A 15589-nucleotide genomic window follows, 5' to 3' on the forward strand; every position below is an offset into this window, starting at 1 on the left:
AGTTTGAAGCAGAACTTCACTCATCAGTGTAGTCTTGTTTGGTTTCACGCAGGATTTGAATATTATATAGAACATCATATCTGATACCTGAATACCTGACATCTCTTGCAAAAGCAAACACTTCATTCAAAACTACATAAACTCTTCTAAAAATGGTCATTTTGCATCCCTCTTTCCACATGCCAACTGCACACTGATGTGCCAAGAATAAAACATTATCATCTAGTCTTCGGCATCGTCATTTGTAGCATGCTGTGAATATAGACACACAAATCCAACGAGTTTATTCTCAATACTCAAAACAATATCAGACACAAACTGAACTGAACTGAAGAAGACATGAACATAGTTTGTGTATTGTGCTGTAAACTAAATCCAGTATATTGCGATTACTTCCTCTAACTCTCTCTTCAAAACCAGCCTCCATCGTTGTGCACACCAAAGAGCAAAACTGAATCCTATTTATAGTGTCCAAGCTCTGATTGCTAAGTGATCTAATTGGTTACAGGTGTGTTCGCAAACAAAGTAGAAAGTAGCAGCAAGCATGTCTCCAAATTATGAACAGTATCGGGTGCCAGAACAGAAGAAACAGATCAGCAGCACTCACAGATAAACGCTCTTTCTTAGTTTATCCTGGGCAGAAAAACAAACGTGTTTCAGCTATAAACGAGCTACTTACTAGCCTGTTCACTGTATGTACCTTGTGTGTATTATCTCATTCTATCATGCTGAGTCTTTCGTCACAACCTGGATGTATATTTGCCGTTATATCTGACGCAGCAGCCGACTGCTGAGGTCGAGCATCATCAAGGTAACCTATCGCTGCTATTCATCTGCTCTCCAGCTACAGCTCCCACCTGGAGCATCAGACAGGACGTCCACCGGCGCCGACACTTGGCCGACCTTGGTTGATGATTGATAGGGAAGCGCTGGTTCATAAGTCGTCCACACATGCTGATGGGCAGCCATTCCTCACTCCTCTCATCACACAGGGATGAAGTAGGAAGTGGCACGGTGCATTTTTACAGAGATGGTGAATCTTGTCTTCATGTTTCTGGTGGAAAAATGCTGTTTTTTGTTTGATTCTCGCTGCTTCTGTGCTTTGTAATAAACAAGTGTTGAATAATTAGGTGTCATTTATCTTCTTAAGGCTGCTGGAAGGTGTGTTTCACCTAGACACACATACCCACAATAAATGAAGAATAGTTCAACAGCTACCAGGTCTATCTGCATGATCTGGGTCTCTATGGATAGGTGAGACCTCAGAGAATTCAGTCAGTAACATTGTGACTGTTACTATGCCTGAGTAAACTGTGATGAACCAAAGGAAAAAATTTACATTTTTATCCTCGCCTAAAATGTTTTCAGTGGATAACACCATTATAGCAATGATGCCACACACAGAGATGCCACTGAATTCATTCAGCAACTCCTCGACTACAACTGAGCCAAAGCAGATATAAATAACACAAAGCACATATATTCTACAAAGGTTTTAGTCAGGATAGGACCAGGCGGACTCTCCATCTGGCACACTTGGATACCCAAAGTGTGCCAAATGTGTTTTCTACCTCTTGAAAGGGAATCTGGCTCTAAAATACTACTGATATCCACTAAAGGAGGATATTTGCACACAATGGAGCCTTTAACCATGACATTAACCCTGTGCATCATCACATTCTACCATTGTGCACGGTATAAAATCAATACAATTGTGTAATTTTGACCCCAAACAATTTCATTAAAATCCATCGTGGACTTTCGGAGTAATCCTCCAAACGGACAAACCAACAAACAAACCAACAAGCTAACGCCGGTGATAACATAACCTCCTTCCTAGGCCTTCGGCCTTGGCGGAGGTAATAACAAATAAGATCAATAACAATGTAAATAAGATAACAAAAAATAATCCAAAGTCAAGTATATACATTCAATATAAAAACGCTCAGAAATATTATAAAATGAAAATACAATTTCTCATGTGTTGATTTTGTAACTAAAATATTGAAATCATTGTGAAACAAACATTGTTTGGACCAAAATAAACTTTGAGTGTTGTTTTAGAAGCGTTAAGGCCTCATCTTTTAGAAACTATTCAGAGAAAAGACCACCACAGCATTTTATGAAGTTATTAAAGGCAGTGTTTTAACACACAGCTCAGAAGAACCCGGTACCGGGTCCGTCGGGTAAAAGAGGTTAAAATGCAGGTGCAATAACTCATAACCAGAGGCATGCTGAGAAAAGACACAAAGGTTTATTGTTCTGTGTGAAAATGATTTAAATATATTGTATCTTTTTATATTCTAATGTTTCTCAGTGATGATGACAGATCTATTGTTCTGAGTCTCATATGAAACGTGACAATGAGCAGAGGAAATATTGAGACTTCATTATTGCTCAGTTGGTGTCCAGCAGCTCCTCAGTACCGCAGCATGACCTGAAGAGAAAACAGGACTTATTGATACATGAAATGTTTCATCTTCATCAGTGATGTTTGAGTGCGGTACTTTTCTCTGAGGTGTTCATGTAGATCAAACAGAAGAAGTCTATAGATGAACTTACGTCACTGAGCCAGTCGGTGAAGGCGGAGGTGCGGGTGAAGACGGTGGGTTTCTTCACTTCATTGCAGACACGAGAGGAGACGAAGCTGGTCACCCCCTGGACGTACCACCTCCCGTCCTGACCCACGCAGTTCAGAGGACCTCCAGAGTCTCCCTGAGACAGGAACAGGAACACAGAGTAAAGAGTACAGCAGCTGACCTTGTTCACAGCAGCTAGCTCACTCCTGACAGTTTTACAGAGTTGCCTCACGCACGTTGCATCCGGACACGGCGTCTCCTCCGGCACAGATCATGGTGCTCTTGGCGTTGATGCCCCACCAGTCGCTGCGGCTGCACACGCTGTGCTCCACCACAGGCAGCAGGGCCTGCTGCAGCCTATCAGGCATGGGGCCGTGGGCTGAGACACACAGAGGACAGAGCTGCTCAGCAACACATACAGTACATACATCATATATACAATCAGCATCATGCAAACAAACTGGCATTAAGAGGTTCCTCGTCCCTCGTCCTTAAACAACATCAGAGCAAACCTTTTATAAAGTGAGGCACGAGGAGTTAATGTCAGCCATCGTTCACATTTTGACGTGAATACTGACTTCTAGGCTACATTTGCAGCACCCATTCATTTTCTACTCAAATGAAACACAATTGCAGTGATGTGCAGGATGACAGGTGAGGACGCGATGACATTACTGTAAAGGTTGCCCCAGCCGGAGATGTAACACGGCGTCCCGTGGGCGGGGATCTCTCCAGCCTCGGGAAGACAAGCCACGCCAACGCTGTCGTTCATGACGGGGCTCTTATCCAGCTTCAGCAGGGCCAGATCGTTGCTGGGAGGAAATCATGGTCATAGTTAGATTTTCCCTGATTGAGTAGGCAGGTTCATACTTGTATTTTGGGTTTCTACTAGAACATGTTTACATGCTTTTATGTAAAAAAAATACATAATTGTTCTCCTACTGTCAGTCTGAATATCCCTGTGTTCACTCTCTGTCTGAAACGCTCCGTTTTAGCTCCTGTCTCTTTAAGACCCCCCTCCTGAATAAAGCCCAGTCTGCTCTGATTGGCTAGTGAGAAAAATCCCATGTTTTCTGATGGAGGCAGCCAACAAGGAACTCAGGGGATTTATTGATTTGCAGTCGAGAGTTTTAATTTAATAAACTCACCCATCGGCCACGAAGTCGATGTCCCACTTGGGGTGGACGACGATGCGCATGACGTCTCTGATCTGTTCAGTTCCCTCCTGCTGGCTCATGTCGTGCTCTCCCAACACCACACGGTACACGTCTCCTGGCCTGTAAAACACATGAAGTCAGATTACACTTCCCTCGTTTATTGATTCTTTTTTAACATGTTGTTTTAGATGAACCGCTGCAGGAGCAGGCTGCAGAGTTTAACCTTGTGACCACCAGCAACCCTTGTCTCATTTCACAGGTCTTAAGACAGCAGTGGAAACGCAGACAGGCTGAAGGAACCTTTTAGTTCCTTGAAAAGTAGTCCTGGGACTAAAATGACCAGGAACTTCTCGGTGGAAACAGGGCTTTACAGCTTTACAGTAAACTTCTCTGGATCTCATTTGCATCACACTACATGTCGATATTGTTCTGCGTGCTCGCTTCAATAAATCCTTGACGTCTGTCTCCCTTGAATCACACATCTTGTCTTAATGTTAGTCACCAGATGCAGTGTCCAGCCGTCAGCACCCAGCGAGGTCCGATCAGAGTCCCTCCGCAAGTGTGATGGAAACGGCTGCCGTGCTTCACCTGCAGGGAGATCTGAGAAAGAAAACAAAACGTGAATAATGAGAGAGAATAGTGAGCGTGTTGGTAGTGAATTAAAAACGTTAAGCTTACAGAACCTGCCAGGGCCAGCTATGGGGGCGAGCATCCTCTCCGTTCACCACCCTGCTGGTGTCGGGCTTCACAGCAGGTGAACCACATCCAAAAACTACAAACACATCACAGTGTTCAATCTTTATGTCTGTCATGTCAACATCTGTAACAACTGGGCCTCAGCCATGATACTCACCATACGCTACCTGAAGCAGCAGGAGGGCCACAGTCTGCTTCATGGTGTCAGTCTGAAGACACTCACACAGTTCAGCTCTCTTATACCTCCTCAGTCCGTCTGTCTGTCTCTCCGTCTGTCAGTCTGTCCATCTGTCTCTCCGTCCGTCTGTCTGTCTCTCTGTCTGTCTGTCAGCCCAAACACATGATCACAGTGAACCTGTGGAACTTTGTTATCAGCGTCCAGCGCCGATTGTGGTGGGAAGAACTTCCTGTTCCACAGATGCATCAGCTGGTCTGCAGGACACTGATCTGTGCATGCATGGAAAAAAATTACATGTGCTCACATACATGTGAAAGGTTTGTACATTTTACCAGTGCACCGTTTAGCAATAGAATATAATAAATTATGTTAGTTTTCTTTTTTCTCCTTTGTTTTCCTCCTCATGACCTCTTGTCACATTTCCAATTTTTGTTTCATTATCTGGATTTTATTATTTTTTTTATGTGTGTGCAAATAAAAATAAATAATATAAGAGAACAGAATATATTAGTAAAAGCTTAAACTAAAGATTCATATCGATCGATTATTATATTTAAGGATGCAAAATAGGCTTCGGCACAGGAACGATGCTCGATGCATCCAAAACATCCAAAGAGTTTAGTATTAGAAGTGTTGAAAACGAACCAGTGGTGGAATAATTTGTGCATGAAAATACACAGTTAAACATGTAAAAAGCCTCCAGCCTGAACACTCAGAAGAACAAACTGTTCCTGGAGTGAAACTGTGGTGTTAGAATGAGAGTAGCTGAGGTAGCAACTCGGAGTGAGAGAAGAAGAAAAGCAGGGAGGAAGGAAGGAAAGTGAGACGAGGGTTTAGTGTCGTCAGCTGTCTCAGTGCGCTGCTCAGAAATACATTTTCTTCCTGCAGACCACAGAACTGGATATCTTTGGGTTACCTTCAAGAGAAACAGTCCTGTAACAACTTTCTCTGCTTTAATAACATGTTCTACATTCACGAAGGGGCCCGCGCCCCCGCTGAGTCTGGACCCCAGTGTGGGTTTTTAAATGAGTCTTCAATGTTGATGCCTGACTGAATCTTTTCCCACATGTTTTGCAAGAATATGGCGTCTCACCTGTGTGGGTTCTCATGTGTATCTTCAATTTAAAATTATACTTAAAATCTTTCCCACATGTTTTACAAGTAAACGGCTTCTCACCTGTGTGGGTTCTCATGTGGACCATCAAGCTATTACTATGTCCGAAATCTTTACCACATGTTTTGCAAGTAAACGGCTTCTTACCAGTGTGGGTTTTTAAATGAGTCTTCAATGTTGATGCCTGACTGAATCTTTTCCCACATGTTTTGCAAGAATATGGCGTCTCGCCTGTGTGAGTTCTCATGTGAACTGTCAAATCACCATTAAGTCTGAAATCTTTCCCACGTGTTTTACAAGTAAACGGTTTCTCACCTGTGTGGGTTCCCATATGAGTCTTCAATGATGTTATGTGACTGAATCTTTTCTCACATGTTTTGCAAACGTACGGCTTCTCACCTGTGTGGGTTCTCATGTGTATCTTCAATTTAAAATTATACTTAAAATCTTTTCCACATGTGTCACAGCTGAAAGACTGTTTACCTGTGTTAGTGATACGGTGAATCTCTAACAAGTTAGAGTTGTTTACATTGTTACTGTGACTTCTGCTTTTGCAATGTCTTTTCTGTGATTTCGGCTCTGCATCTCTAGTTGATCCTGAGTCTCCATGCTCGCCTCCTCTCTGATCTTGGCTCTCAGCTTCATGAGAGATGTGAGAGAAGAGCTGGTGATCACTGTTTGGTACCGATACCACAGAGGTTATAACTGGCATGTTGACAACAGACTCTTTCTCTGCAGCATTCAAGTAAAGAGTCTGAACTTCACTGTTGTCACCTTCCTCATGAGTAGGAGTCAACATAAAGGAATCAGTCTCCTGCTTCAGTACAAGCTGCTCTCCCTCCTGACTGGTGCAGAGTTCCTCCTGTTCCTCTTTAATCTGTGGAGGATCTGGGTCCTCTTGGTCCAGACTGGAGTTCCTCTCCTGAATACAGAGCTGCTGGTCAACGGGAACCTCCTCCTCCTTACAGACATGTTGCTGTGGGAGCTCTGGAGGGACAGAGAACAAAAGCAATCCATCTTATTCTCAGGTGCGTTACTGTAGAAATGATTGGGGCCGTAACTTCCGGTGAGGTAGCGGAAGTAGCAGTAAATAGTTAGTCCCATAGGCTAACCATAGTGGCAAACCGCCAACGGTGCTGTGGAGGTCCTGATCTGCCTCAGAGCTTCACAGATTGTTCATCTCTTCACCGTCTGAAGCAACGGAGTCAATAACGTAGCTAAATAAGCTAGTGTAGGTTATCTGAGGTGACTTCTTCAAGTCGTCCTCCCATCCGTCCATAGTATAGGGCTGAGCTGAGCTGTAATAGATGGTATTCACACATGCTTTACTACATTTATTAATACAATCGCTCAAGGAGAGACGATTAGCGTAGCGTTACTAGGGATGTCACGAGAACCGATACCATCCATCCATCTTCAACCGCTTATCCGGGATCGGGTCGCGGGGGCAACAGCTCCAGCAGGGGACCCCAAACTTCCCTTTCCCGGGCCACATTAACCAGCTCTGACTGGGGGATCCCGAGGCGTTCCCAGGCCAGAGTAGAGATATAATCTCTCCATCTAGTCCTGGGTCTTCCCCGTGGTCTCCTCCCAGCTGGTCGTGCCTGGAACACCTCCCAAGGGAGGCGCCCAGGAGGCATCCGTGCTAGATGCCCGAACCACCTCAACTGGCTCCTTTACCGATACTTCGGTGCCAAAATTCTAAAAAACTGACGGTACTCTTTTTCTACAGTACCGACGGTACCGTACGATGCCTGTAGTGGTCGTTGGTAGGGATGTGTGTGGGATGTGTCTGGCCTCTCCGGTAGAGCTTTGCTGCGGGGCTCCGCTGCGGGGGTCTACTTGGCGCCGCTGCTCTGTGCACACCCGCTGTGACAGCTCCATCCACCTCGCGGCGATTACCTCATTAACATTATAGTTACCTTATGGCATTGAGATTAAACGTGAAATATTGCCAAATAGGTGCGTTTGCTTTTCATTTCGACAACAAATCCTCTGCATCCTGCTCCTACTACTCTGAGCTGACGGACCAGATGCGTTCACGGTCAGTATGTAGTGTCAGACAAATACAACCAGTATGTCTTTAAACCATTATGAGTCATTTAAAAGATCATAGTAGTAGTCCTCACCTCTTCTGTGTAACTTGATCTCGGGTTTCAACACGATATCCAACAGTCTGCGCTGACGATCGATCTCTTCCTCCTGCTCGACGATAGTTTTCTCTAAAACTCTGAATATTTCTTCAGCAGCAGCAGTTAGTCGCTCGTTAACAAACTCTCTCAAAGACTCAACTGAAGACATTGTTGTTTGATCATCAAGTGAAGAGTTACCCGCACTACGACTACAACATCGTCTTCAGCTGACTGAACAAGCAGCATGCAGCTCATGACGCTACTAGTAGTGTTGTTTACTTCCGCTGGGTGTCACACTGGGAAGGTCCGACAGTGGACGTGAGGCAGCTTTTCTTCCCGCCTTCATACCTTGGAGGTCTACAGACCTTGTAGCCTATAGAACATATTTACTGCTATTTATTTATTTATTTATTTTTTTACATAAGTAAATAAACGAAACAAGATTAAATATTTTTACTTTAAAAATATATTTTTTTAAATATAGAAGATAAACATATAAATGTATATACAATAAATGGACCAACTATTGTTATTTTTTGTTTGCAATTGAGTAACTTTAAGAAATTATGAATAAATGTAATATTCAAAGTTTGGTAGCTTATGTCGTATCTTTCCTGCGACAGTGCTGTTGAAGTGATGAGAAAGGATGCTCCGAGGACACTGTTCTTGCTGGTATAATAGAGTTTATTACAAACAAGCAACAAATGTCATAACGGACGTCTAGAGCGTCCGGAGGTCTCAAGTCAAATCTGAAAGTCCTCCACTTCGGGGCTCTCGTGCCCCCTTATATCGGGTTCATGTCAGGCAACATCTGAGCTGAGCGTATGACCATATATGGCTCTGTTATCCTACATGTTTATCTTTCAGCCCCTGGTCTTAGTATGACCATGTGTGTCTCCACGTATGCCCCCCACACATATGTTTACAATTAGGGGCCTCGCTGTCTTGTGCAAGACCTGAAAATATACCACACTTACATTTCAGATTGATTTAGCAACCGTTTTCATCTTTTTATTAACACATCATGTTATAGAGTAGGCTAATACAAACAAATATTTAGAAAAATATATTTTAACTTTAAAAATATATATTTTTTAAAAATATAAAAAATAAACATTTACACTAGTTACATAGTACATATAAATTTGATGCTTTTTTACAATGTACGCTACATTCCACAAAGAATTGAGAAAATTTTTAGAGGTCAAAAACAATCTTTTTATCAATATATCATGTTATAGAGTAGACTAATACAAAAAAACATAGGCTACCAACTGCTGCTGTTGCATTTATTCAAACTTGTGTGTCAGTAGTAAGGATGTACATGTATCATTCCACAAGGACATTTGGAACGTTTTAGTAAACTACAACTGTTTTTTTATTTTTTGTTTAATAGCAGACAATGATTTAGCATGAAAAAACAAAAAAACAAATAAGCAGCGAAGGAAGAAGAATTCAAATTGTTTAAGTAGAAATACCACAGTGTAATTCAGTGCATTCAAAATGTTGAGTAAGAACGGAAATACGAGCAAAACATGTTTAACTGTGAAACTAACACTTTTCCTTGATTTGGGAGATGAAGATTGTTTCAAAGAAATACTGTTTCTAACAGAAATATAAGTAATACATTCAAATGAAGGGAACCTTTATACTAACATATTGACATCTAATTTTTGTGGAAAACATTTTACATTCAGTTACAAAGATGTAGCTATTGCAAAAGTGTATTTCATTCAGTTAGTGAACACCTCTCCACAAGAGATTCACCTCTATGGTTTCTCCTGTGTATATTGACCCTCAGGTGTTTTCTCAAGAATGTGATTTGAGAAAATCTTTTTCCGCACGTGTTGCAATTATGTGGCTCCTGACTTGTGTGGGTTCAAATAGAACACTACTTGTCTGTATTCACTCGTATATGCCTTTTCAATTCAAGCACTACAAAGAATCTTTTCCCACAGGTCTTACGAAGTTACGGCTTCTCACCAGTGTGGATTCTTCTCATGTGGACCAACGAGCTACTATTACGTCTGAAAGCTTTTCCACATGTTTTGCAAGAATATGGCCTTTCACCAGTGTGGGTTCTTATATGACTCTTCAATGTTGATTTCCGAATATATTTTTCCCCGCATGTTTTGCAAGAATATGGCTTCTCACCTGTATGAGTTCTCATGTGGACTGTCAATTCAACATTACGCATGAAATCTTTTCCACATGTTTTACAAGTAAAAGGCTCCTCACCTGTGTGGGTTCTCATGTGGACTGTCAATTGATCATTCAGTCTGAAAGCTTTTCCACCTGTTTTGCAAATGTACGGCTTCTCACCTGTATGGGTTCTCATGTGGACTGTCAAGCTACTATTATGTCCGAAATCTTTCCCACATGTTTTACAAGTAAACGGCTTCTCGCCTGTGTGAGTTCTCATGTGGACTTTCAATACACTACTTTGTATGAAAGCTTTCCCACATGTTTTACAAGTAAACGGCTTCTCGCCTGTGTGAGTTCTCATGTGGACTGTCAATTCACTACTTTGTATGAAAGCTTTCCCACATGTTTTACAAGTATACGGCTTCTCACCTGTATGGGTTCTCATGTGGACTTTCAATACACCTTTACGCATGAAATCTTTTCCACATGTCTTACAAGTAAATGGTTTCTCACCTGTGTGGGTTCTCATATGACTCTTCAATGATGATTTGTGACTGAATCTTTCCCCACATGTTTTGCAAGTAAACGGCTTCTCACCTGTGTGGTTTCTCATGTGGACCATCAAGTTATTATTACATCCGAAATCTTTCCCACATGTTTTACAAGTAAACGGCTTCTCACCTGTGTGGGTTCTCATGTGGACCATTAAGCTACTATTATGTCCGAAATCTTTCCCACATGTTTTACAAGTAAACGGCTTCTCACCTGTGTGGGTTCTCATGTGGACCATTAAGCTACTATTATGTCCGAAATCTTTCCCACATGTTTTACAAGTAAACGGCTTCTCACCTGTGTGGGTTCTCATGTGGACTGTCAAGCTACTATTATGTCCGAAATCTTTCCCACATGTTTTACAAGTAAACGGCTTCTCACCTGTGTGGGTTCTCATGTGGACTGTCAATTTTCCATTCACTCTGAAAGCTTTTCCACATGTTTTGCAAGAATATGGCTTCTCACCTGTGTGGACTCTCATGTGGACCAACAAGCTACTATTACGTCCGAAATCTTTCCCACATGTTTTACAAGTAAACGGCTTCTCACCTGTGTGGATTCTCATGTGGACCAAGAAGTTACTGTTACTACCAAAATCTTTTCCACATGTTTTGCAAGTAAATGGCTTCTCGCCAGTGTGGGTTCTTATATGACTCTTCAATGTTGATGTCCGACTGAATTTTCTCTCACATGTTTTGCAAGAATACGGCTTCTCGCCTGTATGAGTTCTCATGTGGACTGTCAATTCACTACTTTGTATGAAAGCTTTCCCACATGTTTTACAAGTATACGGCTTCTCACCTGTGTGGGTTCTCATGTGTCTCTGCAATTCAAAATTATACTTAAAATCTTTTCCACATGTATCACAGCTGAAAGACTGTTTACCTGTGTTAGTGGTATGGTGAATCTCTAACAAGTTAGAGTTGTTTACATTGTTACTGTGACTTCTGCTTTTGCAATGTCTTTTCTGTGATTTCAGCTCTGCATCTCTAGTTGATCCTGAGTCTCCATGCTCGCCTCCTCTCTGATCTTGGCTCTCAGCTTCATGAGAGATGTGAGAGAAGAGCTGGTGATCACTGTTTGGTACCGATACCACAGAGGTTATAACTGGCATGTTGACAACAGGCTCTTTCTCTGCAGCATTCAAGTAAAGAGTCTGAACTTCACTGTTGTCACCTTCCTCATGAGTAGGAGTCAACATAAAGGAATCAGTCTCCTGCTTCAGTACAAGCTGCTCTCCCTCCTGACTGGTGCAGAGTTCCTCCTGTTCCTCTTTAATCTGTGGAGGATCTGGGTCCTTTTGGTCCAGACTGGAGTTCCTCTCCTGAATACAGAGCTGCTGGTCAACGGGAACCTCCTCCTCCTTACAGACATGTTGCTGTGGGAGCTCTGGAGGGACAGAGAACAAAAGCAATATGATACTAACGTTACTGTGATGAGAGAAAAACAGACATCTGAATCTGAGCAGACAAATACAACCAGTATGTCTTTAAACCATTATGAGTCATTTTGCCCCGTTATTTTAACTTTAAAAATATATATATTTTTAAATATAGAAAATAAACATATACATTTGTTATGTAGTACATATAAGTTTGATGCTTTTCTACTATGTAGGCTACATTCCTCAAGGAATTGAGAAAACTTTTAGAGGTCAAAAACAGTCTGCAGTATAGCTAGGAATTTATTCATCTTGATATTTAAATGTGGAACCTTCCAAAAAGGTACACAAGTTTGATGGTATAATTTACTAAGTAGGCTATTTTCATTTCCAGTGAACATAAGTAAAGACATGTCTCGTCAGAATTGGGCAGAGTAGAGATATACATATAATAAATTGACCAAATATTCTTCTTTTTTGTTGCAAAATGAGCAACTTTTAGAAATTATTCATAAATGCCTTATTCAAAGTTTGGTATTTCAGATTGATTTAGCAACCACTTTTTTTTATTTTTATATTTGTATCAATATATCATGTTTTATAGTAGACTAATACAAAAAAACTTAGGCTACCAACTGCTGCTGTGACATTTATTAGAAAAATAAAAATAAAAAATACAAAAACAAATGAGCAGCGAAAAAAGAAGAATTCAAATTGTTTAAGTAAAAAAGTGTAATTCACAGTGCATTAAAAATGTTGAGTAAGAACGGAAATACGAGAAAAACATGTTCAAACTCAGACAAATCATTATGTACAATGCCCATGTCAGTAACACATAATGACATCATATTTAAATGTTTTGGGATTAAAAGTGGTGAAGAATTACAATATTGCATACATTCTGAGATATTTTGTAAGTGAATATTTTGTCAAAACCAACAACCATCAAGATCACATCATTAACAGCCACTACTGCCCACTCACTGTGAAACTAACACTTTTCCTTGATTTGGGAGATTAAGATTTTTCAAAGAAAAGCTGTTTCTAACAGAAATATAAGGAATACAGTCAAATGAAGGGAACCTTTATACTAACATATTGACATCTCATTTTTGTGGCAAACATTTCACATTCAGTTACAAAGATGTAGCTATTGCAAAAGTGTATTTCATTCAGTTAGTGAACACCTCTCCACAAGAGATTCAACTCTATGGTTTCTCCTGTGTATATTGACCCTCAGGTGTTTTCTCAAGAATGTGATTTGAGAAAATCTTTTTCCGCACGTGTTGCAATTATGTGGCTCCTGACTTGTGTGGGTTCAAATAGAACACTACTTGTCTGTATTCACTCGTATATGCCTTTTCAATTCAAGCACTACAAAGAATCTTTTCCCACAGGTCTTACGAAGTTACGGCTTCTCACCAGTGTGGATTCTTCTCATGTGGACCAACGAGCTACTATTACGTCTGAAAGCTTTTCCACATGTTTTGCAAGAATATGGCCTTTCACCAGTGTGGGTTCTTATATGACTCTTCAATGTTGATTTCCGAATATATTTTTCCCCGCATGTTTTGCAAGAATATGGCTTCTCACCTGTATGAGTTCTCATGTGGACTGTCAATTCAACATTACGCATGAAATCTTTTCCACATGTTTTACAAGTAAAAGGCTCCTCACCTGTGTGGGTTCTCATGTGGACTGTCAATTGATCATTCAGTCTGAAAGCTTTTCCACCTGTTTTGCAAATGTACGGCTTCTCACCTGTATGGGTTCTCATGTGGACTGTCAAGCTACTATTATGTCCGAAATCTTTCCCACATGTTTTACAAGTAAACGGCTTCTCGCCTGTGTGAGTTCTCATGTGGACTTTCAATACACTACTTTGTATGAAAGCTTTCCCACATGTTTTACAAGTAAACGGCTTCTCGCCTGTGTGAGTTCTCATGTGGACTGTCAATTCACTACTTTGTATGAAAGCTTTCCCACATGTTTTACAAGTATACGGCTTCTCACCTGTATGGGTTCTCATGTGGACTTTCAATACACCTTTACGCATGAAATCTTTTCCACATGTCTTACAAGTAAATGGTTTCTCACCTGTGTGGGTTCTCATATGACTCTTCAATGATGATTTGTGACTGAATCTTTCCCCACATGTTTTGCAAGTAAACGGCTTCTCACCTGTGTGGTTTCTCATGTGGACCATCAAGTTATTATTACATCCGAAATCTTTCCCACATGTTTTACAAGTAAACGGCTTCTCACCTGTGTGGGTTCTCATGTGGACCATTAAGCTACTATTATGTCCGAAATCTTTCCCACATGTTTTACAAGTAAACGGCTTCTCACCTGTGTGGGTTCTCATGTGGACCATTAAGCTACTATTATGTCCGAAATCTTTCCCACATGTTTTACAAGTAAACGGCTTCTCACCTGTGTGGGTTCTCATGTGGACTGTCAAGCTACTATTATGTCCGAAATCTTTCCCACATGTTTTACAAGTAAACGGCTTCTCACCTGTGTGGGTTCTCATGTGGACTGTCAATTTTCCATTCACTCTGAAAGCTTTTCCACATGTTTTGCAAGAATATGGCTTCTCACCTGTGTGGACTCTCATGTGGACCAACAAGCTACTATTACGTCCGAAATCTTTCCCACATGTTTTACAAGTAAACGGCTTCTCACCTGTGTGGATTCTCATGTGGACCAAGAAGTTACTGTTACTACCAAAATCTTTTCCACATGTTTTGCAAGTAAATGGCTTCTCGCCAGTGTGGGTTCTTATATGACTCTTCAATGTTGATGTCCGACTGAATTTTCTCTCACATGTTTTGCAAGAATACGGCTTCTCGCCTGTATGAGTTCTCATGTGGACTGTCAATTCACTACTTTGTATGAAAGCTTTCCCACATGTTTTACAAGTATACGGCTTCTCACCTGTGTGGGTTCTCATGTGTCTCTGCAATTCAAAATTATACTTAAAATCTTTTCCACATGTATCACAGCTGAAAGACTGTTTACCTGTGTTAGTGGTATGGTGAATCTCTAACAAGTTAGAGTTGTTTACATTGTTACTGTGACTTCTGCTTTTGCAATGTCTTTTCTGTGATTTCAGCTCTGCATCTCTAGTTGATCCTGAGTCTCCATGCTCGCCTCCTCTCTGATCTTGGCTCTCAGCTTCATGAGAGATGTGAGAGAAGAGCTGGTGATCACTGTTTGGTACCGATACCACAGAGGTTATAACTGGCATGTTGACAACAGGCTCTTTCTCTGCAGCATTCAAGTAAAGAGTCTGAACTTCACTGTTGTCACCTTCCTCATGAGTAGGAGTCAACATAAAGGAATCAGTCTCCTGCTTCAGTACAAGCTGCTCTCCCTCCTGACTGGTGCAGAGTTCCTCCTGTTCCTCTTTAATCTGTGGAGGATCTGGGTCCTTTTGGTCCAGACTGGAGTTCCTCTCCTGAATACAGAGCTGCTGGTCAACGGGAACCTCCTCCTCCTTACAGACATGTTGCTGTGGGAGCTCTGGAGGGACAGAGAACAAAAGCAATATGATACTAACGTTACTGTGATGAGAGAAAAACAGACATCTGAATCTGAGCAGACAAATACAACCAGTATGTCTTTAAACCATTATGAGTCATTTTGCCCCGTT

At 41.3% G+C, this 15589-nt stretch overlaps 4 protein-coding genes across 4 annotated transcripts; all 4 read right to left on the bottom strand.

Moving 5' to 3' along the window:
* Positions 1-2235: 2235 nt before the first annotated feature.
* LOC141768487 (chymotrypsin-like elastase family member 3B) lies at positions 2236-5604 on the bottom strand. The gene is made up of 9 exons (XM_074636812.1): positions 4731-5604; positions 4590-4682; positions 4420-4508; positions 4239-4336; positions 3728-3856; positions 3255-3391; positions 2816-2958; positions 2563-2715; positions 2236-2437 (listed from the first exon to the last, which is right to left on the bottom strand). The coding sequence occupies exons 2-9, from the start codon at positions 4630-4632 to the stop codon at positions 2420-2422; spliced, it is 810 nt and encodes a 269-aa protein (XP_074492913.1). The 5' UTR covers positions 4633-4682; positions 4731-5604; the 3' UTR covers positions 2236-2419.
* Positions 5564-8025, bottom strand: LOC141768409 (uncharacterized). Its single transcript, XM_074636701.1, has 2 exons — positions 7854-8025; positions 5564-6711 (listed from the first exon to the last, which is right to left on the bottom strand). The coding sequence occupies exons 1-2, from the start codon at positions 8023-8025 to the stop codon at positions 5564-5566; spliced, it is 1320 nt and encodes a 439-aa protein (XP_074492802.1).
* Positions 8026-9825: 1800 nt separating this feature from the next.
* LOC141768410 (uncharacterized) lies at positions 9826-11377 on the bottom strand. The gene is made up of 2 exons (XM_074636702.1): positions 10179-11377; positions 9826-10010 (listed from the first exon to the last, which is right to left on the bottom strand). Exons 1-2 carry the CDS (start codon positions 11368-11370, stop codon positions 9826-9828), a joined length of 1377 nt encoding a protein of 458 aa, XP_074492803.1. The 5' UTR covers positions 11371-11377.
* Positions 11378-13342: 1965 nt separating this feature from the next.
* LOC141768483 (uncharacterized) lies at positions 13343-14887 on the bottom strand. The gene is made up of 2 exons (XM_074636807.1): positions 13696-14887; positions 13343-13611 (listed from the first exon to the last, which is right to left on the bottom strand). Exons 1-2 carry the CDS (start codon positions 14885-14887, stop codon positions 13343-13345), a joined length of 1461 nt encoding a protein of 486 aa, XP_074492908.1.
* Positions 14888-15589: the final 702 nt, after the last annotated feature.

Source organism: Sebastes fasciatus, chromosome 5 (genome assembly GCF_043250625.1).
Source record: "Sebastes fasciatus isolate fSebFas1 chromosome 5, fSebFas1.pri, whole genome shotgun sequence".
Lineage (NCBI taxonomy): Eukaryota > Metazoa > Chordata > Actinopteri > Perciformes > Sebastidae > Sebastes > Sebastes fasciatus.